Source organism: Stylophora pistillata, chromosome 8, assembly GCF_964205215.1.
Source record: "Stylophora pistillata chromosome 8, jaStyPist1.2, whole genome shotgun sequence".
NCBI classification, from domain to species: Eukaryota; Metazoa; Cnidaria; class Anthozoa; order Scleractinia; family Pocilloporidae; genus Stylophora; species Stylophora pistillata.
This window is the reverse complement of record NC_142526.1, coordinates 22,138,283-22,161,244: the sequence shown is the minus strand read 5'-3', so window position 1 is coordinate 22,161,244 and position 22,962 is coordinate 22,138,283. Positions and strand designations below refer to the sequence as shown.

The following is a 22,962-nucleotide window of genomic DNA, read 5'->3' as shown; positions in this document are numbered from 1 at the left end:
ATCTTGATTTGAAAACAATTATTATTACCCCCGGTCTCTGTTTATTCACGATTTTAATCATCGTTGCGGGGGAGGTAGCGCAAAGAGATTTTCAACACCAGTGCGTTAATCACATCGTACCTATAATGTCTGTAATCTCTCGCAACTATCTAGAGGATTCCGGCACCAATATAGGTCATATGAAGGCCAGTGACAAAGAATCTTATGTACACTGCATGAATATCGTTTAAAAAAACTGGAACAGTGTGTAAACTATAAATGCGACATAAAATATCAGTGAGAAAAAGCCGCCATGTATTGTGGACTCTGCGTTAAACAGCAAAAGAAATTATAGGTTGTAAAACACCGAGTTTATTCCCAATAACTGGTAACCGGATGCTCAAAAATTACAGCACCAAGCGTCAGCTGTCAAAGATTCCGAACACAGCGGAAAAAAAGTCGTCGGTTCTGGAATTTACTTTGTTTTCGATCCGAAAACAAAAATCTGGTAAAATTGATTAGAAAACAAAACACTCAGGCCGCCAGTTAAATGTCGTAGTAAATAAGCGTCGCAGCCTATGTCAGTATTAATGAAGTTAACTAAATCCGCAAGCATTGACTAAAAAATATTTCTTCGACGTGACTGTAACTGCCGCAACACACTCCGGGCGAGCGCTTTGTCTTGTCACTATTTTAAAGCGCCGGCCATGTACACTTTTTTCGGATACGGCTTCTTTAATTACCTTTTCACGCCATAGGATGATGACATGATTGTGTAAAAGTTGACGCCTCTATCAGATTAGGAGCGAAATACGATCAAAAATTTTACCCAAGCAAGCCACTGGTATCCAGCAGAGAATGCGGACTAAAAGTACGGATTCTCTGCTGGATACCTAGACTTTTTTTGGTTGCTAACGGCGTGAGGCTCGTTATGAACCAGTCAGTCAGTTAGCACGTTAACCAGTCAGTCAGTCACTGAGCTAGTTAGTAGAACAGTCAGTCAGTCAGCCAGTTAACCAGTCAGTCAGTCATTCAGTTAGTGAGCCAATAACCAGTCAGTCAGTCAGTAGGCCAGTAAACCAGTCAGTGGAACAGTCAGTCAGTCCGAGTAGAACAGTCATTCAATCAGCCAATTAACCAGTCAATCAGTAAGCCATTTAACCAGTCAATCAGTAAGCCATTTAACCAGTCAATCAGTAAGCCATTTAACCAGTCAATCAGTAAGCCATTTAACCAGTCAATCAGTAAGCCATTTAACCAGTCAATCAGTAAGCCATTTAACCAGTCAATCAGTAAGTCATTTAACCAGCAATCAGTAAGCCATTTAACCAGTCAATCAGTAAGCCATTTAACCAGTCAATCAGTAAGCCATTTAACCAGTCAGTAGAACAGTCCGTCAGTAAGCCAGTTAACCAGTCAGTCAGTCAGTAAGTCAGTTAACCAGTCAGTCAGTCAGTAAGTCATTTAACCAGTCAGTCAGTCAGTCAGTCAGTCAGGGAGCTAGTCAATCAGTAATTCAGTCAGTAGTTGGCAAGCTAGTTAACCAGTCAGTCAGAAAACTAGAGGTTTGAAAATTGGTAAATGTCTTTTGAGGTATATTCTCGGAAATTCCCCAGTTTTCGCTGAGGCATATTCGATCACGTGATGCGTCTAGACCATATGCGCGCGAGCAAAAATATTCGATCTATTACGATAGTAATTATTAATTTTTTCCTTCTTTTTGTCAATCGACCTCCATGGCTCTGCTGTAATGAATTTCCAACGCTTGAACAACTTTTGAAAATATGTTAGAGCCGTTAGCGTCCGTTAGGAAATATCAGTTTGAAACATTCTCATTTCCTCAAATCATTAAAATGCTTCACTTGTCCGCCGAAGCAGCACGTTGACAATCCCGTCCCCCAAACCTTAATTGCTCTTGTCTGCCCATGTACTCGTCAACGCTTGAATGGTCGCGTGACATCAGTGACATCCAATATAACTTGGAGTTGACCAAAGAAGCGTCTCTAACGAACCTAGCAGTTAGACTGATGACAAGTTGTATTTAATTTCGTTTTCATTCGCTATAACTATCGTTTTACTTTGCTGAAAGGTAAGAATGTTGTTTAATTCATATAAGAATTTTAATTTACTTGTAAAATGTAGCCTCCCTAGACTCCTGAAACGCGAACGAAGATAATTGACCTGATATAAACTCCGATTCTCCGCTCGATCGAACTATAAAGTCATTTACCCCAAAATGATTTTGCCATCATTTTCTATCATGCAGTTTACTGAAACTCTCTGGTATCTCCAACAATCTCTCGTTTCTCTTTGCATCTCAAGTTTGTGGGATTCTGAACCATAGTTCATACTTAGGCAACGCCAGTCAAATGCAGAGCTAACACATTCTATTAAGTTTTAAGACTCAAGTGATCAGTCGACCTAAACTGTAACAGGCACCTTAGCCTGCAGTAAAAAAAAACTCTTGGCAACAGGGAAAGGAAAACAGTTATTATATGGAAAGCCTTTATAAAAGGACTTTTTGAGAAATAAATTGAATCCCGAAGGAATATTATTGGAATGTGAGGGAAAAACTGTTTCTGATCGTGTTGACGTCAATGAATTGATCGTTACATGTAATGTAATTGTTCTGTCTGATATTAGTTGAACGTCGGTTTCTTTGAGTTTTCACGTCAGACCATAGAAGTGTTTGAACTGATGACAATAAACCTACTGGTTTCCAAGGATTTTACTTGATCTTATTTGACAGATATTAGAAATACACCAAACCTAACAAGAAACCAATTTCATGCAATTGATTCATTTTATGCTCTGCTTCCGTGATTGACAGATGAAAAGTCTTAACGCTTTTCAGTTCATTTATGTGCGATTTAATTAAATTCTTTCGTGCCAAGATGTACTGTAATAACCGCACAATATTTTAAATGTGCAATTCAAACCAAAACTTTTCAGTACTTGCATGTATAATAGACCACTTTCATAAATGGCTGCCGGATTAATATTCTTTTGTTTAAATTTAAATTAGCCCTACTGGCCTCGTTCTCCAGTACAAAATTCAAAAGAATACATTATCTCAAGCAAGGCCAGTAGGGCTAATTTAAATTTAAACAAAAGAATATTTGATACAATGAATATTTAATACAAAGAATATATATACGGCAGCCATTTATGAAAGTGGTCTATGTCTTTCGTTTGTGAAGTACAGGAACAAACACTTCCCTATGCTTTTTCAATATAAATTTTATAATTATACATAAGATCGACGTACTCTGAAAAAGCTGATTGGTTCAGAGCATTCAATCAATATACAGTAGCTGAGTTGACATGATATTATGCAGTATATCTGCTGGGTGTCATGGGTTGCATTTATTACGTTGAGTTCAAAGTCTGTCCAGTTTCCAAGCCTCTCATCCTTATATAGCTATAGTGTTCTCAAACTTTTGCAGAGAGGTGTCTTTTTTGTAGATTGTTTAAAGAATGTTCTTGTAAAACAATTAATTTTTTATTGAATTCAGTTTTCACATGATATCATAAATTATCAAACCTCTTGTCTGAGTTTAATTTACTTCAGCCTTTTCTATGCCACTAAAACATCAAAAGATCTTGAGGCAGTTATGAACTCTGCAGAACTTCAGAAAGTAATTAACTACTGCAACCTTAATAAACTGTCTATGTAATTAACAAATCTCAAATAGCACAGTCATGTACAAAGCAAACTTACTAAAAACGTTGGAATCTTCTACCAACTGCAGAATTGCCAAAATTTAAAGATGCTAAGACAATTGTACTTATATATATGCACTTATTTACCCTTATCTTAATTGTGGTGCAGTGTGTCAAGGCAACACTTATCAGACTAATTTAAATAAGATCTGAGTACTAAACAAAATAAATGCATCCGAAGTATCAGTTTTTGCAAACAAATGGGAACCCTCTTTCTCTTACTACCAAATTCTTGAAATTTTAAAATTTGAAAATGTTGTTTAAGATTCAAAATCAGTGCTCACTTGAATTTAAATTATATAACAATCCAGCAACTGTTTCAGCAATTTTCCATAATTTTTTAATAGCTAGCTCCTATAACACCTGAAAATCTGCCAAGCTTAATTTCCACCAACCACAAGTCAGAGCTAACATAGGCAAATTTACTTTTAAGTACTCTGCTTCTAAATCTGTTATATGGGAAACTCAATCAGCTCAGTCCCCTAATTGGCATTGAAAAAAATAAAAACATTTAACAGGTCTAAGAAACGTTATATATGTCTTAATTATATGGCCCACCTGATCTCTCGTTAATCAAAAATAAATATGATCTGTTTAGTGATCAAATATGTAGTATGTAACAATCCATATGTAAATAACTATAAAAATAACAGAGTTAATAATAACAATAATAATAATTGTCTGCTTATATTTTGGTCTTTGTTGCCACGTCTGTTGCTGCTGTTGTTGCTGATATGATGATGTGTTGTTCTTTTCCTCTCCTTTGTCTCTGTTTCTGCTTTTGTTCATTGTTGTTACTGTTGTTTGTTTGTTTATATGTGTGTCTGTTTTTCTCTTATTAGCTAGTCCTATCTGTTTAGATTTCTTGCTTGGTTCAGTATAATTTCTAACACACCTTAATTTATATACATGTAATTCTCTCTCGCACATCAATCCTAGCTCAGTGCTATTTCTTTGTTTATCTAAAAGTAGGTGGTGGCCAACTAGAAAGCCTTCGCTACTTTGACCACCACACACATTTTAATAATCTGTATACTTTATTTATTTTATTCTGTAATCATTTGTTGCAATTATACTTTTCTTAATATATATTAATTTTATGTAAATAGTGTAAAATAAATGAACCTTGAACTGAACATCTCCTTAAAATTCCTACTGGGTTTTGAAACCATAAAGTGAGTTTTCAAGGGAGTGTTCTCAACATGCAAGCTTAGCTGTTAGAATGTCTACATTCTGAAATTAGTTTCTTTATTATTCATGGCAGTTTTTGTTCACTTGCTGAAAGGTTATAGATTTAATACAGTGTCAAGAGTTATATGGTTCATGTTTAGTATGCACGCCTGCATGTTTATGGACTGAGGTAACACTGCATGAATAACAGACTGGAAGTCTGAAGAGTATAATTAAGAGAAGTGTAAACATTGTTTGAGGTAGAGCTGAATTAAAGCATAATGATTACAATAGTCCATCTTCAAACTCTTTACCTTAATTGATAAATCTAGCTATAGCTTGCATCTGTTTGAGTCAATAGCAACAGTCTAACTGTTTCCAAACAATTTTTTTCAGACCTCATTTCAAAGAATTTGAAATACATTTTTAATTTCTAAGAAATCCAAATTGAATACATGATCATTCTGATCTTCATGCAGATATTTTATAAACAAATTAAACTAAAGGCCTCCTAGCACCAATTGCATCAGTGATGGGCAGATGAAATTATACAAAATTTCTCAACATTCTTTATTTCTGTCCTATTCAACTGACTTGTTATTGTATATGCATATGGTTTCCATTTAAATTTAGTGCTCTGGCTAATACTTTTAAAGATAATAATTTACTGGTCATTTAAGGCAGGTTACATCATGCACACAATATTGGAAGGAGAAGGCTAAGGGATGATCATTCCATGTTTGGATTTAGTTATAGTGCCATTATAAACAACATAGTTCAAGTTATAAGCGACATACTTATCTTTACTGAAAGCTTGTTTTCATTTAAGGCAGGTTACATCATGCACACAATATTGGAAGGAGAAGGCTAAGGGATGATCATTCCATGTTTGGATTTAGTTATAGTGCCATTATAAACAACATAGTTCAAGTTATAAGCGACATACTTATCTTTACTGAAAGCTTGTTTTTATGTTCTGACAGTTATATATCTAAAGACATGGAATCCTTCTCAAAAGAAGAGCTGAGGACAAAGATCATCATAACAGATGATGGAAGAAACATTTTAAGTCTGTTTCACCACAGTTTGTATAAGTTACCTGCTGCTGTGCTGGAACTAATTGAGTTGGAGGAACTTAACCTTCAATGTAATTTGCTTAAAACAATACCTGAAAATATTACAAAATTAATTAATCTTACTGGACTTGATGTGACAGATAACCAGCTTTTCATGTTCCCTGTAAGTTTGACACAGCTGAAGAAACTCAAATGGCTGAACATCTCATATAACAAACTCACTGCAATCCCCGATGCTATTGGTGAGATGGGGGAATTGGAGGGACTGGATTTGAGTTTTAACCAGTTGTCTATGTTAAGTATGGGTATGAAAAAGCTGAAGAAACTCAATGTGTTGCATGTGGATGGGAATCCTTTTACAGTTGAAGGAATGAGAAGTGTTATGGAGCTCAAGGATAAGATAAACAAAGTATTTTCAGATTTCCCAGGTGAGAAAGGTCAATTCCTGTTCACATTAAAATTGCAACAAATGCATTATTGACCTGCAAGTGACTATGCTGCGATCGATTTGAAGCTTCAACATCCCCCCTTGAAACCTGGTTCAAATTCCCTAACTCACCCAAGCAGGGTTCAATGCACCCCTGGGGTTTGGATGACAGTCAAATTCCTGTGGGTTTACTGGAGGTGATGTTGAAGGTTTGAATTGATTGTTACAATATTATTCTGCTAAATTATTACACTAAGTCAACTGACAATAGTTATACAATGAAGCCTGAGCAGAATATTAAGCAACTACTGTTAAAGTTACTGTTAGGTGTGGAAAAGCTTATTTTAACAATTTGGCAAAAAACGAAATTAATTTTATTTTTTTTTATATAGGCATATATGGAACTGTTGATTATCATTTTTTTTTCGTTGTTGTTGCTTGCTTAATTTGGTCAGATTTTTTTTAAATTGATGAGATTTTTTTCTAATCAGCATTTCAGTTTATACCACGAGCAGAAGGACTATTTTCAAAGCTGGCTTATAGAAAGGCCTTGAAAGTTGGATATATTAAGGTTTACCATGGTCGAATACTACTGGTCGGTCAGGATCGCGCTGGTAAAACCAGTTTGAAGAAGAGTCTCTTAGGCCTTCCATTTGACCCTAAAGAACAGAGTACTGAGGGGATTGAAGTGGATCCTTCAAAGTGTGAAATAGGCGTTGACCAAGTTGCAAGGAACTGGCATTCCATTACCAGTGAGAATAAACCAGGACTGCTTATGGAATGTTCTAAAGACATAGCAAAGATTATGGCAGAGGAAATGATTAACATGCCAGCTGAGAAACTGATTATGTCAGAAGAAAGTTCGAAAGAGGAAGATTCAGAAGGAAGTTCAGGAGAAGATTCAAAAGAGCATTTAGAAGAAGATACAGATGACTGTTCAAGAGAAGATTTTAAGAAAAATTCAGCCCACATTTCACCTGCAGACTTTGAAGAAGGATCTTTTGAAGGTTACTTGTATGACAGAATAAAGGTGATGTTGGAATTTTAAAATGACGTTCTTCACTTACAGCAGTTTTAATTGTGGAACATAAAATGTACTAAATGCTTGTAGTTTTTGGACAAATATGTCAACTATGGAGTCACAAAAAGGGGCAGAAGATCGATCACAGTCAAAACAAAAAACTACTGGTACACATACATGCATGTAAATGACTCTTGTTGCATGTTTCACATTGTGCTACAAAGACAACTGGTTGGCTTTCCTAGCTCTCAAAATAAACAAGTAATTTTTTTTCTTATTATGTTAAATAGTTTATAGACCAAGAAGCTTTGTTCTTGGTGATAAAAACACAAAATAAGAACTCTGCCAATATATCCAGCCGCCTTGACCTCATGCTTGGTCATTAATGCAAATAATGTATTATGCACAGCATAAATTACACAACTTTACAAATGTTAGTCTTTGTATTTCAAGTCTTTATACTAGCAGACAGTGAGGTGTGAAATTATAGTCATAATAAATAACACATACAGCACCATATGCATGCATGTTTATGCAGTGCTTTAATATAGCAAAATAAATAGTTTGAATGATGTGCTTCCATGTTACCTTTTAGGGTGTCTTTTTTATATCACAATGTTGCTGCTGGGAAACAAGCAGCTATTTTACATATGGGATGCATTTTCATGCAGCAGCTCTTTCAAGAGTTTGGTGCATGCTCAGTTTTGAGATATTTGAGAAGTCTCTGCAATGAATTTCTTGTGATCAAGGTTTATTTATCACTGACCATGAAGTGCATGTCCTTGGATGTGGCACATATTCCGGGGGGGTACTCCCGCGAATTTTGGATAGGGGTGTGTCGCGAAGGTTTGTGAACCCTGACCCTATTTAAGGAGTAAGAAAGCGAAAACTGATACCCTTTTAAGGCCCAAAGCCGAAAAATGACACCCTATTCAAGGAAAAAACAAAATTATTAGTAGCATGAAAAGGAAAACTTAATATTTCTTCTCTGTAACATTGGATGTATAGCATCAAGCATAAAATACTAGAATAAGCCTAGTTTCATAATATGCAATCATAACCATGATACATCTTTCAGTCGGTCTGTTTATTACAGCGGATTACAGCCAGGATTATTCGTACTAGAGTGTCTCTACCTACTCTATTTGTATTGAACTTTGATCGCGGCTAAACGTTACCCTTCTATCACTCGTTATTTCATTAAGCTAAGTGTTGTGAGAGTTCTGTCAATTAAATGAACGACAGTCATATTATTAATTAATAATGTGGCTTGAAGAGGCATTACGTGTATTTACCCGCTTAACGGCTATTAAACCTTTGTTGCAAAATCATTTTGTTACAATACTTAAACGGATACATCAAGTTAAAAAAAAACCGTGCATTTAGGCGGGTGTTTTCACATTCCAGTATTAGATAATACAATTAAGCTGCCCTATCTAAGGACCACACCATGGACACAGAAACAAAAGGGTAATAAAAGATACCCTATTTAAGGACCGAGAACCTCAAAAACCACACCCTATTCCGCAGCACGTACCTATATGGCCCATACATGCGAGTACCCAATCCCCCCCCCCCCCCGGGCACATATTGGGCTCTGACTAATGACTTGGTCAAACAATAATTTCCTTCACACCAACAGTCATTGTATCTTTTTTTTATAATTTAGGTAGCTAAACTTCTGAAAAATTATTTCAGATCTGTACTGAGATTGGTGGCAAACTGAATGCATCACTGCGTTACTAAATTACAGTTGTAATTAATTTGGTCTTAATTATTTGATTCTCTATTCAGGTTGAGAATAAGGGAGATTGCCTGTCAGTAGATGTTTTCCACAACAGTGGCATCGAACGTTCAGTGGAGTATTGCATGTTAGATGAGCCAGAGGTAATTATTGATGTTGCTCAACCTCTTGATATTGTGAGGCATGTTCGACAGTGGTTAAGGTATGCCCAAGGCAAGCCCATCAAAAGTGATTCATTCACTGAAGAATCTTATGTTACAATGGACATTTGGGACTTTGCAGGACAGCATATGTACTATGCCAGCCATCCTATCTTTCTATCACAGCGAGCTCTCTACATATTGGTGCACAATCTCAGCAAGCCTTTGGATGCCCCAGCTGAGCCGTGCATGAGACAAGGAAGTAACGTTGTGAAATTGGAAAATCCCAACAATGAAACGAACATGGAGAATTTGCTTTCATGGCTGGCTACAATCCATAGTGTTGCCCAAGCAACTGATGTCAATGACGATGATGCACAACACAAGCTGCCCTACCTGCGCCCCTTAGTGTTCATTGTAGGCACACATGCTGACAAACCAGTTGAAGACATAGCAGTGATAAAGAAACAAATTCAGGAGAGAATCTCTGGTATGGAATATGAGAAGCATGTAGTCAGACCCCTGTTCTGCATTGACAACACAGAATCACACAGGCCAAACTGGACTAAATTGAAGAAATTTATACACAAGAGTAAAAAACAAAGAGGGAAACATAAAAAAGGTAAGAAATTTGATTTCATATTGTATCCTTCACCTGCATGAGTTACTTACGGCTTAGTCTTTGAGTCAGTTCTTAGAACACTTAACAGCTAGAGTTTTTTAATCAAAGGCCTATTTCAAGGATGTCTGGCAAACACTGTAAGCATGTCTGACTCGCATTTATGTTAATTAAATGGTTGTGTTTTGTTTTATTTTAGTTTTAAATGGTTGGTTGAGAGTCACACAGAAAGTTTTAGTGGTCAGGGGTTAAAGGTTGCTGCCCAGGTTGGATGAGTTAAGGCTAATAGTCCTAATAATGGAAGAAAGTGGGTTAGGTTGCTTGTTTTGGTTAGCTGCACTCTGCATAGCTTCAAGCTACGCTATATTTTTATCACTAGTCTGAGGTGTCTAAAAATTCATAACTACTATATTGCCACCCAGTAAGGGCACCAGTGTGGCAGCACCAAACTGGGCCACATAAATTTTTGCTGACAGATTTGTTTAATTTCAGAGTTCAGAATAAGGAACAGAAGACCTTAAGTTTAAAGACTTAATCTGACCTCAGTATAATTAAAAGGTCAAATACAAAATCTTTGCAATTTATCATACAATATAATAATGCAAATTTACTATCACTTCTAGTTGACTGTAAACACATAAGTACTTTTCGGACATATTGTTGCTCACTCATAATGTTTACCGGGCCATGGAATCGTCAAATTAGCTAGGCCTCGCTTGAAGTCCTAAAGTTTGGTTTCAATAATGTCATAAATGACTAAGTAACACTGATGTTAACGATACAGTAAATTTCTTATTCTTGTTGTCTTAATGAATAATTGTACGAATATTTAACTTGTCTTTGCCGTGAAAACTTTTTTGTGATAAATTAGGTTAAAAACAAGGGTGCGCATAATACATGGGCGTGCATTATACACGGGTAAATACGGTAATATGCTTTGAAGTACTTAATTGTTATTATCATTATATCTAGCAAAGCAAGAAGGATCAAAAGCAGATGGAATAACCGAATTGCAGAACAAAATCCTGGAAGTGTTACAGCAGGAACCCTATATGGGGGAGAAAATACCAGTCAGTTAAATGAAAATAACATTTTATTTAAAAAACCCAGTTTCCTGGACTTCAGGACCAATATTTAATTCAAAGTGCCATGAAAAGTTTTTTGAATAGCAAGCATTGTATTCAATATGAAGAATTTCACACAGTCAGCCTACAAATATATATTTGTATGCGATCAGACTGAATACCCAATTTTATGCCATAAAACGTACATCATATTTTATTTTGTTGTCTTCAAGATGGTTTTTGTTCGAAAAGGTGATTGAAGCTTTGGTGGCGAAACAGATTTACCACAGAAATCTAAATCAACTTGAGCACTATGCCAGAAAAGAGTGTTTCATGGAAGATGCAAATGAATTTGACTCCATGATCAGTTTCTACCATGGCCTTGGGATGATAATCAAGCACCGCAGTACAGTTGTTCTTAAGGCTCAGTGGCTGATTGATGTGTTCAAGCAGCTGATAACGATTCCACCTTTCAATAAAGAGGTACAAAAACTAGTTTCATTTTAAAGAGTGGTTCTTGAAAAAATGTTTTCAATAATTTAGACCAATAGAAAAGTCTGATGAGTGATGAGTTTTTTTTAAGAAATGGGCTAATACCACAGCTGAGCATTCTTTTCCGCATCCTTTAACATGCATTTCTCTTTTTGACCCCAAACATTTCATTTGCTATTTACCTCTTTTCATGTCATTATTTGATTTAGCCTTTTTCATTTCTAAGTGATTTTCATTGAATTGCTACAACAACAATTGTGTAATCACTCAAAGGAAGAGTGTTGAATTACGGTCTTTTCGTCCAAAAGTATTTTCACTAAGTTTGTTCGTTTACTTGTTAAGTCTTTTCTCGAAGTAAATAAATAACTTTTAGAAGGCTAGATAAGGCTATAAAAAGAACTTGTTGCGAGCCATTCACGTAGTGATGTTACACTTCGTTGCCCTTTTACGCTCAATGGAAGATTAACAACAAGCCTAATATTCCCATTTCTTTCGCGTGAAATAATTAAACGGCAAGCAAGTCTTTACTTTTGCCACTATTTAATAAAGTATATTGCTTTACAACTTCATTCATTCTCTGTGTATTTATCGTAAAATTCATGACGTTGAATTCGTAAACGAAGATTGGTGACTAAAGGTATCGGTACCAAAATGGCGACGGCTCGCAACAAGTTCTTTCTACAGCCTTTTCTAGCCTTCTAAAAGTCATTTATTTGCTTCGAGAAAAGACTTCACAAGTAAACGAACAGACTTAGGTGAAAATACTTTTGGGCGAAAAGACTTGGACGAAAATACTTTTGGACGAAAAGACTCTCGGACGAAAAGACCGGACACCAGTGTTTTCCACACACTTTAATTGCATAGCGAGTGCGTCGCTGATTAACAACTTCTGTTAAGAAAAATCCCATGTATCCTGTTAAGAGTTGAATTTCCTACCATTTTCAGGATATCGTTACACTATTTTTCTTAGTTCTTGTTCATGTAAGTTATACAATGATAATTTAATTGAGAGGAGTGCAATTTGGTTAGAAGTCAGTCATGCAAAATTACAAGTATGATTTCAGACCAAAACTACGCGACATCGACCGGTAGTGTAGGAGTAACTTTGGGTTTCAACAGCAAAATAGACACATCGTTGCTGTAATCATGTTTCCCTATTCAATTCAATGACTGAATGTGGATTTCAAATACAATCAAACAACCATTGCTCATTTCTCTGGGCTGCCTTTCGATAATGCTACTTTGCCAAAGGAATCATTACCAGAAATCGGAGACATCGATCAAATTTCTTCTCCACCGAACTATAAAAATGGCAGCCCACGATTACAAAGGATTGTATGGCATAATATAAAAAAATTCAGATATCACGCATATTAGAAAAACTAGCCTGCTTCCCTTGATCTCAATCGAACAAGCAATGTTTTGGTGTTCTCACAATATGACTTTTTAGGTGTTTAATGAAAGATAAGTTCGGACAAATCGCGATTCAAAATTTACCGGTAAACAGTCGCTTAATGTCTCATAAGCTCTATAATTTTGGTAAATATTACATACCAAAAACTCCATTTTGGAGCTCAAATCTTGCTTAGGGACATCTTCCCTCGATCTCCATCGCTTCGTGATGAATTAATGCCCCAGATTTGGTTCGAAATATTCCGCAACTCGATGAAAACCCTCGGACAAATTTAAAGGTTTGATAGTGATATATTTTGCCTCTATACTCTTGACCGCCATTGTGCGACTTTGTACGAAATTGCTAAAACGTACGACCATGATTATCTCTTTCTCCACTATTTTGGAAGCCATGTTAAAGCACATGTAACCAGGCAGCTTTAAGATTAAATCCGCTGGGCATTGACTTAGCAGGCTCGCTTAAACATAAATTTGCGAAGCCGGAACGAACTTTGGTTGAGAAAGTAAACTTTAATAAAAAAAAAATGTCCCACTTCTTGAGCGATCGCGAACGGCAGAAAACGGACACCAAACTCCGAATTAGTAGCCCTCACAAAAAATTCAAGAACCGGAATGATGTCGATGCAACTAAACTAGCTTTAGCAGTTGAAATTCCGTATTGCTTGTTGAAAGAATGGCATGGAAAAGTCACTGACAAAACCGATCCCGAAGCAACTGCCCCAGATTACATCAGTCTTGCCAATGAGTTAATCCCGGGACATTGCGTACAAATAAGCCAAGACTCTGGGCAGCGAATAAATGGCATCTTAGCTAGGAAGGCAGGAGCGGTGAAATCCACTTACAAAAAGGCCAGAAATAGTAGAGAAAGGGGTGAGCTTCACCAAAAAAAATACAAACTTAGCATTTTCAAAGATGAAATCGTCTCGTTAGAGGGTGTTGAGGAAGAACTTATTTGCACAAGACAAGAGATTGAAGAGTGGGAAAGAAAAGTTGAAGACTTGGAGCAAAAAAAGACAGAACTGGTGGAGGCATTGCAGGAGGCCCTGAAAGTAAAAGATGAATGCTTAAAGGAGAAGGAAAAAGACATAGCCATACTGACTGAGCAAAATCAAGAGCTGCAGCGTCACATTAGCGCCTTAGAAGGAAGACTTGGTGAGGTAGGATGTACTGGCAAGAAACTTGGAGAGCCTTGCTTAAAGCAAAGGTCCAGGAGACTAAAGGAACTGAAAAGCAGAGCTCAGGTGGCACTCTGGTTTATGGGGTCCTACGGTCTGGAGTTGACTTGTTTAAAAGGTGTGGACCATAAACATGGAAAGACATACACCATTGATTTGGCGCACAGAGAAACACCGGTGGCAGGTTCTGAGACGGAAGATGATGATAAAGTGGAACAAGTCCTCTACTTATTAGATAAGTTTTGTGCAAGCGATGAACTTTACCATGAACTGACAATAATGTGTGATGAGTTGCCCAAATCATATTTGATAAAGCAAAAACGAAAGCAGCTCAACGACATTTGCACAATTGAAAGAGTTCCTGGGCATTATCCAGGTGCTCAAATATCATTTACAGAGACATTAAAAGCTCACATAAAAGACCTTCAGAAAAATGATCCCTCATTTGATATAAATGAGCCTTTTAAGGTAAAGATTAGTGTTGATGGGGCCAAAATGTCAAGAAGCTCAAACTTCATGATCCTGTCGTTTTCCCTTTTGCAAACTGCTGAGAAAGTCATGTCTTCAAGAGGAAACCGAACAATTGCTATTGTCAATGGCCCAGAAAAATATGACACTCTTGAACACTCTTTTTCATCAGCCATCAATGAAATCAACACTGTCTTAGAAGCTGGTTTCATTGATGTTGATGGGAAACAAGTAAAAATTGAAATGTTTCTGGGAGGAGACTATAAATTCCTGCTCATGGTTATGGGCCTCAGTGGTGCCACTTCCACTCATGCTTGCCTGTGGTGTTTGATTCACAAGTTGGATAGGTGGGACACATCAAAGCCTCTTGACCATTACAATTTGGGAGAGATGAAGAGAACCCTGGATCACATTAAATCAATGCTGCCCCTTAAAAAATATTCTGTGATTAATAAACCCTTGTTCAACATTGAACTTGATCACATAATATTAGATGAGCTGCACCTGATGATGAGACTTACTGATTGCCTGACAGAAAACATCATCACTGAGGTAATGGAGAGAGATGGTGAGGCTGACATGAGAAAAAAGAGAGGGGAGAAAAAAGGGATCTGCCTGGAATCTCTTGTTTCTACTATCAATAAAATTGGCATTCCATTTTCTATTTGGGAAAAAAAAAATTCTGATGGAAAGGGCAGTGGTTCGTATGAATGGACAAGTCTCATTGGATCTGACAAGAAAAAAATGATGGAACTCCTTCCAGCCCAACTTGCAAAAAATGACATTCTCTACCCTGAAACAAGGCAAACAGTAGTCCAGCTTTGGTCAGATTTCCACAAACTCTATAACATAATCAGTGACTATGATACAAAAGCTGGACAGTATCTTGAAGTTGAACAAAAGGGGAAACAGTTCATTGACCTGTTTTGCTCACTGGCTGGAAAGAGAATGAATTATGACAAAAAGAGAGTTACCCCATACATGCACACAATACCCTACCATGTGCCACATTTCATAAAAAATTTTTCCACCATGAAGCAATTCACAGGGCAAGGGGTGGAAAAGAACAATGATGATGCAAAGAGGATATTTTTTCAGAAATCCAATAAATGGGATGTTGCAAGAGATGTTCTTCAGTCAGAATCAAGGCAGATAGCATTACAAGGTTATGAAAGAGAGAAACGAAAGTATAACAAACAAAACAAAAATTACTGGGAAGAAGGCATAGTTGAAACTCGGAAAAAAAGGCAAAGATCACAAGTGATCACAAGTGAAGAGCCAGGCCCTTCAGATGAGCTCACAGAACAAGAAGAAGACCTTGGCAAACTGAGTGTTTCTCAACTTAAAGAAAGGATAAAATCAAAAAATATTCAAGTAAAGGGATTGGCCAAACTGAAAAAGAGAGAACTCATTGAACTCTTGAAGTATACCCCCTAAATGTGCAAATTAATTCAAGATAATGGCTGACCCCTGCCCCCTCCTGACAAAAGAACAATTTTGACAAAATGTGTATGACAAAATGCAATGAGATATATTTACCATTTCTTACAAGAAAACATGTTATATCTTTAGATTTAGTTAGAATTACAAGTAATTTCATTTAAAGATAGTATTATTAAAGTATTTACCCTTACATATTCTTATTTTGTGTCTATCATAGGTAAACTTTAATTAAAGCAGAGAAAACTAAAAGTGAAACAAATCTCAACAACTTTGACCTGACATTCATTCAAAACAATAATCTTTTTCTAAATTAGATGTTATGTCCGTCCCATGCCCTTCTATTTACTGTAATAAGAACATTTTCTACTGGAGACCTGGATGCCTGTCTAAGTGCACCTTTTGAAAAGGTAAAACGTTTCTTTGAAAACTTCAGCACTAGCTTTAACTTCAGGCGAAAACGTACAGCACTACCTTGTCCTAATTCATTTAAATAATAATACCAGTACGATGGAAGGCAAAACCTACTGAAATCACTCAGTTCATAGAGCATCGAAATCCCATCCCCTGACAATGTTCCATGTCCTCTAAATATATATCTAATGATATCATGGTCAATGGCAATTTCCACTGAGTAGGTTGCCTTCACTGCCTTGCTTTTAAGAATGCCTAATATTGCATATGTGAAAACATCAGCAGCCTTATCTAGTATTTCTTTGCTGATCTTTGGATTAGAGTAACCCCTGTAAGATTTACTTACAGAAAAAAAAATATCAAAATAATATTTTAGTTTTTAAGGCCACTGTAAACATCAAATAACACGTAACCCTTTAAGCCCAGATTTGACTATGCATATTCTCCTCAACGTTTTCTCCACATTTCTTATATATGGTATGAAGAAAAGTTTAAACATCAAGAAATATTAACCTTTGGTGATCACTTCCTTCATTTTTATGACCTGTTTGTTTGATTAGGCAGTAACATTGTAAGGAAACATTTAATGCAGGGAACTATTACTGGGCCTGTTGCACAAACTACCAAGACACCATCACTGGGGCCTAAAGGGATAACCAAGAACTAAAAAATTATTATTTAAGCGTAAGCTTATTGCACAACAGTTTGACCTTATTAACTCATCAGACAAGTGATTAGACGGTTCCCAAGAGCTTGTCCAGGCCGGCCAGTCTTTCCATTTTACCAGATATTCATCATCCTGTATAAAGGTGAAATTACACATCATCTTAGTGCTAACTAAGTTTCGCGTATAGCTCTGTTTAATAGTAAACACATTGAATTACTTGCAGATGAGCTTCATATAAATTAATTCATACCTCCTTACTCGACGATTTCCGCTTGCTGACAAGTCTCTCCACTTGATATAATTTCGCCCCGGGTTTATAATTTCTTTTGCATGTAGAAAAAGGTTCAAAATCCGCCGAAGAAAGATTATTCAGAGCAACATAATTTACGCATTCTTTGCTTCGAACCGCTCTTGCCATATTCTTTCACGTAATCCGATACCTCCGGGCATGCTCCTTTCAACTAAGAGTACACCGCATTCAGAAAGTATCGTGTGAACAAAATGACTCCGATTTCTGGTAATGATTCAGTGGCTCTTCTATATTTGAAATTGTTGTGTATTTTTATAGAATGCCTTATATGCTAAGTACTGGCGAGAACTTGAAGGAACTGGCATCCTCAGCATGGAACATGTTGATCATGTGTTCTCCAGCTGTATTGGACCAGGTATCATCAAAGAAGACATCTTGCACATGATGGAGCGGTTCGGTTTGATCGCTAAGTTCTCAGTTTCCCCAACTGATATAAAGTACTTTGTACCAGCTCAACTTAAGTCATCACCTGAAGAACTCTGTGAGATGAAACCATCATTAAATGATCCATGTCCCTTATATCTCCTCTTTGTCCATGGCTTTGTCCCTCATGGTCTCTTCTTGCAGGTTGTCTCACGATCCATTCGTTGGTGCTCGAAGTTATGGCCCATGCATCAACCTACCCTGTTCCAAAATGGAGCATGGTTCATCATTGGGAAAGATATTCATGATTTTGTCCTCACCAGCAAAACAGGATTTGTGAAGGTAGTATTAAGACAAAGAACACCAAGTCATCAGGTAATAGCGCAGAACTCCGCCGAGCTAGCAATTCGTGTTCGTAAATTTATTGAAGGCACCCTACAGGATTTGTCACAAGAAATGCCATATCTTAGAGGACTGAAGTATAGATTGTGTGTTGCATGTCCTTACTGTCATCAAGGGACAGAAGAACAACGTCGTCCATGCTCCGATCACGTGAAAACTACTTGCACACACGAGGACTGCTTCCACCTCATTGATGCAAATGAAGGCCAAGCAGCAATCTGTAAAAGAAAACTTGGGGACAAAGTACTTCCACTCTATGGATTGGAGAAATGGTTATTGAAAGGAAGGAGCCAGGTATAATTGATTATGCTAAATTAATTTTCAAGCACAAATTTCTACCCTCTGATTCATATTTGCTTTGCTCCTCTAGTTTACTTGATCTGCGAATCAAATGGGCTGTTGTCATCGTTGGTTGTCCCAAGTTCCGAAAATAAGTCTTTAGAATCTCTATCAAAATAATTTCTTTTTGTTTTTCCGTGGTAAGGTATTGGTGAAGATAAATATATAGCACTACACCCAAAATTTTTTATGTAATCAACCGTCATAATCCTCTATAACCCTTTTTTATTCAGGGTTTGTCCACTTCAAATTTAGCTGCTAGATCACATGGTAAAGCAAGTGAAATCAGTCCAACGAGGTCTAAAACAGCATTGAAGGTGACTCTCCTGGGCAGTGAGTGGAGTTCATCGATGGGAGGTTTGTCCACCATAAACAGACACCTTGCTATTATGTTGGCCAAGCACTATCAATTGGATGTCACCCTCCTAGTCCCACAGTTAGCCTGTTCCGAAGAAGATAAAAGAACTGCAAGAAGCCACAATGTTACCATCCAAGAGGCTGAGAAACTTGCAGGCTTCAGTGACCCTCTTGACTGGTTGAGTTTCCCACCAAGAGACCTTGTCATTGACTTTGTGCTGGGTCATGGAGCTAAGCTTGGTAAGCAAGCCCAAGTTATCAGAAAGTCTCACAGTTGCAAGTGGATTCAGATAGTGCACACTGCACCTGAAGAACTTGGAATGCACAAAAACTATCCTAAGGCTATTTCCAGAGCTGAAGAGAAGAATACAACTGAAGTGAACTTATGTAAGTTGGCAGATGCTATTGTGGCAGTTGGACCGAAGTTAAAAGACATCTTTTCCGCCCAGTTACGCTCATGCAAGGGCCACAAAGAGATCCTTCAACTGACTCCTGGAACTTTCCACGAGTTCTCCGACTTAGAACAAGCCCAAAAAGAGAGTAGCAAGTTCAAGGTACTGACTTTTGGCCGTGGTGATCCAGAGGACTTTAGCCTTAAAGGCTACGATATCTCTGCCAGAGCAATAGTTGAACTAAGAGACAGTTCTTACTGTCTGATCTTCGTGGGTGCACCTGACGGGAAACAGGATGAGGTTGCAGGGAATTTGTTGAAGAGTGGAATCCAGAAACGTCAACTGACTGTGAGGAAGTTCGTCCAAGGCAAAGAAAGACTAAAGGAATTATTTTGTGAAGTTGATCTCTGCATCATGCCCTCCAGGACAGAAGGCTTCGGTTTAACAGCATTAGAAGCTTTGTCAGCTGGCCTTCCTATTCTTGTCAGTGGGAACTCAGGATTTGGTGAAGCATTGCGCACTGTTCATTCAGGCAAATCATTTGTCGTGGAGTCTGAGGACCCCAAGGAATGGGCAAAGGCAATTGCTGCTGTTCGACAGAAGGAAAGATCCGACCGACTTCAGGAGATTCAACAACTGAGGACTTCCTATGGAGAGAAGTTCAGTTGGGAGAAACAGTGTGACATTCTTGTGGATAAGATGTGGGACATGTTCTTTGGTAAGAATATTATATTTTGAACATACTTCAAAAAGTGCTTTGGTGGCTACAGGGCTTTCGCGCTGTTGATTGCAGTGCGTTATATTTAGTTTTTGCCCTACCCGCGCGGCACTAGGTTAGTTTGCATATTATGGTATAGCCATGTGCTCTAGTTTGTTGTTGGCGTTTCGTTTTTGTCATGTTTCCAATTAGTCTACAAATCTTTCAAAGCAGATATATGAGCTAGATTATACAGATTATACAAATTAAACAGATTTAACAGATCAAGTCGGACATTCACTCTACACGCATTCATACAACAAAGAACATCTCGTACAAAAAGTGTTTTTAACCTGAATAGAGATCAGCTCTTTTATACTAGTTCATTACTCTAATGGTGAAAAAGTTTCATTTCGTCTCTTCAGCATCGAAAAGAGATGACACGAGATTCAAAATCAAGGAAGGGGACGTTTCTGAAACGACTTCTGAGCAAGTAACCTGTGATTCGTTACTATCTCTAAGTGAGTTCAAAGTATTAGTAACACACGGTAATTTTCATACTCAAAGAAGTACAGTCAGGTTTCAAGTAGATCCAATTTCTTATATCCCTAACTCTCAACTTCAGGCCATATACGCTTTATGAATTTGGTACTTTTGGTAATGTTTTGTTCTAACGAGACATGATATTATTCATACCTTTGTAATTTTCAGTTACAATCGTAAAACGTGTTTCCACAAACTTGATTTTCTTTTACTTTTTAATCTGGAAACTAAATTGGAACTGACATAAATTTCCCTTAACACGAAGGTTTGGGGCCTTTATTCTGCTTTTGTCAAAACAAAGCTGAAGTTTAAAAGCTTTTCTTATCAAAACGGATTTGTGTACTATTCCTAATGCAATTATCGTCTGACGCAATAGCGTAGGAGATACACAAGTATTTTTTCGAAGCCCAGATTTGTTTTCAGGATATGTTATTTTTCTAATAACACGAAATTGGTTTTAGTATAGACCTTCAAATCAAATCCCGTACAGGCCTGATTTTTTCAGAGGCCTCACTTTCACTACTGCTTAAGTCAGTACTGTTCATTACTTCGAAGATCAATCATATTCATTTATTATCTGCAATTCACATTATGATTTTCAGTCAGTGTAGACCTTTTCGTTTTTGTTTCTTCTCTACTTCTCCCTCGATAATTTTCTACAATTCTCGTGTAGTGAATTCATTCACGGACAAATATTGAAGCTAAAAAGTCCCCAGAGTGCCAGTGTATCGCTTTTAAGGCTGAGTTAAAAACTGGTTGTCTGGTGGTTGAAACCCTTCTTTTCTTTTATATCCAATTTTCTCGTAATAAAGTCAGAATTATTATTTTCAAGCTGAAGATTGTTTTGGTTTTACATGCAATCAGATTAATGAAGACTTTGTCTCCTGTAGATTCTCTGGAGCGAATCTTTCAGAATCTTCAGCAGATGCAACTCGATGCGAACAAATTCAGTGACAGGAAAGATCTTACTTTGGAGCTGAGAAAGATTTCATCACGCACGGGCTTCAAAATATCTGAAAATCCAGGATCAGGAAACTGCATGTTCTATGCCCTGTCAGATCAGCTGGCAATTCTTAAAGGAATCAAAATCCAACATGGCGAATTACGACAAACCTTGGTCCAGTTTCTCAAGGGAAACCCAAAACTAGTAAGGCGATGTTAGTATGTCTAACAGAGTATGTTACGTGATGCTATTTTATGAGTATATGATAAAGTTTAAATGTGTATACAGGCCAAATTGCCAACCCCACCAGAGCCTATCCTAGTGTTAACAGAGTGAAGTGACCAAGAGCACTACTACTCCTCCTGCATGGAATGATAACTTATTTAGAAACCTTGATACCAGCTTCAGAGAATCTAAAGGAGACAAAGTCTTCATTAATCTGACTGCATGAAATAATAACTTATTTAGAAACTCTGATACCAGTTAGTACCCCTGGTGGAAAGAGGAACTGAAATGTTGAGGTTCATTTTAAAAGCCTCACAGTGATGTTGGTTACAGATGAATTCATTTGGTACTGAATGTGGTGTTCGAAGTAGCAGGCTACCAGTTTTACTGAGTCATGAGAATGTTTCATAGAATAAGAAAGATGGCAAGTTTTGAGCTCGGTAAAGAAATAGAGAAAGGTGTTTTCGTCTTGTCATGAGCGTGAGACAAAGAGAATACTCCCTTAAACCAGCTTCAAGTAGCAGAATACTAGTTATTCTCTTAATGATAGATCTTGTTGTTTTTCTGCTGTTGCGAAGCTATGAAAACGTACGCGGATGTTTTTAAAAACTTTTCAATCGCAAAAATTGTTGCTAAGCAGTAAATTGTAAATCAAAAGCAGTTTCGTACCATTCCGACATATTACTCCACGCACTTAATTTTCCATCAACAATCCACTTTAAGTTTGGTTCTTTTAACTGATGTTCCTTTCAGCCGGATGGAACAGATCTGTTTCACTTTGTCCATGGATATCAAACATGGGCTGAATACCTAACACACATGGAACAAGATGGCGCTTGGGGTGATCACGTGATTCTGTGTGCCGCGGCAAACTGCTATGAAATGTGTATTCGTGTAGTCAGCAGTCTACCCCACAACAATGATGTAATCATTACGCCACATTGTCCAGTTGACGAAAGCAAACCACTTGTGCTGGGACACATTCATGAAGTACACTATGTCAGTCTTCAACCCATCCAGTTAGTTAGTAAATCAATGTAGTCTTAGTTTGATAGAACTGATGTATTTCTTTTCGCAATTTAGTCAATAAATTCACGCTTTAACTTTAAGGCTTTTTCTCTATTTTGTAATTCAGTGTCTTACTTTTCTCATTCAACATTACCCTAAACTGCTGCTTATAAGCCCTGGGCTTATACAACTTCGAAAGGGGTTTTACTAAGGGTTTATAAATAGAAGGGCTTATAACAACAAACATATGAAACATATGTATGAACTGCGGTTATGAAACGTATATGTGCACGATCCTTCGCAGTAAAGCACTATTTGAGCAATAGTGAAAATCAGACCTGAAAAAAAATT

General features: G+C 37.2%; 2 protein-coding genes across 5 annotated transcripts; one reads left to right on the top strand and one right to left on the bottom strand.

The window, feature by feature from the left end:
- Window positions 1-1,950: 1,950 nt before the first annotated feature.
- Window positions 1,951-22,712, top strand: LOC111325258 (uncharacterized). 4 transcript variants are annotated; one of them, XM_088729874.1, is made up of 11 exons: window positions 1,951-2,068; window positions 5,856-6,019; window positions 6,867-7,405; window positions 9,191-9,902; window positions 10,872-10,969; window positions 11,216-11,446; window positions 17,601-18,401; window positions 18,680-19,913; window positions 20,318-20,413; window positions 21,326-21,582; window positions 22,357-22,712. In XM_088729874.1, the coding sequence occupies exons 2-11, from the start codon at window positions 5,872-5,874 to the stop codon at window positions 22,642-22,644; spliced, it is 4,404 nt and encodes a 1,467-aa protein (XP_088586000.1). In that variant the 5' UTR covers window positions 1,951-2,068; window positions 5,856-5,871; the 3' UTR covers window positions 22,645-22,712. The 4 variants fall into 4 exon arrangements, with proteins under 4 accessions (XP_088586000.1, XP_022784769.2, XP_088585999.1 ...); XM_022929034.2 differs by having other exon boundaries at window positions 5,856-6,376; XM_088729873.1 differs by having other exon boundaries at window positions 5,856-6,376; window positions 21,326-21,592; window positions 22,357-22,559.
- On the bottom strand, window positions 16,020-17,558 carry LOC148725494 (uncharacterized). The gene is made up of 3 exons (XM_088729899.1): window positions 17,283-17,558; window positions 17,076-17,164; window positions 16,020-16,694 (listed from the first exon to the last, which is right to left on the bottom strand). The coding sequence occupies exons 1-3, from the start codon at window positions 17,448-17,450 to the stop codon at window positions 16,265-16,267; spliced, it is 687 nt and encodes a 228-aa protein (XP_088586025.1). The 5' UTR covers window positions 17,451-17,558; the 3' UTR covers window positions 16,020-16,264.
- Window positions 22,713-22,962: the final 250 nt, after the last annotated feature.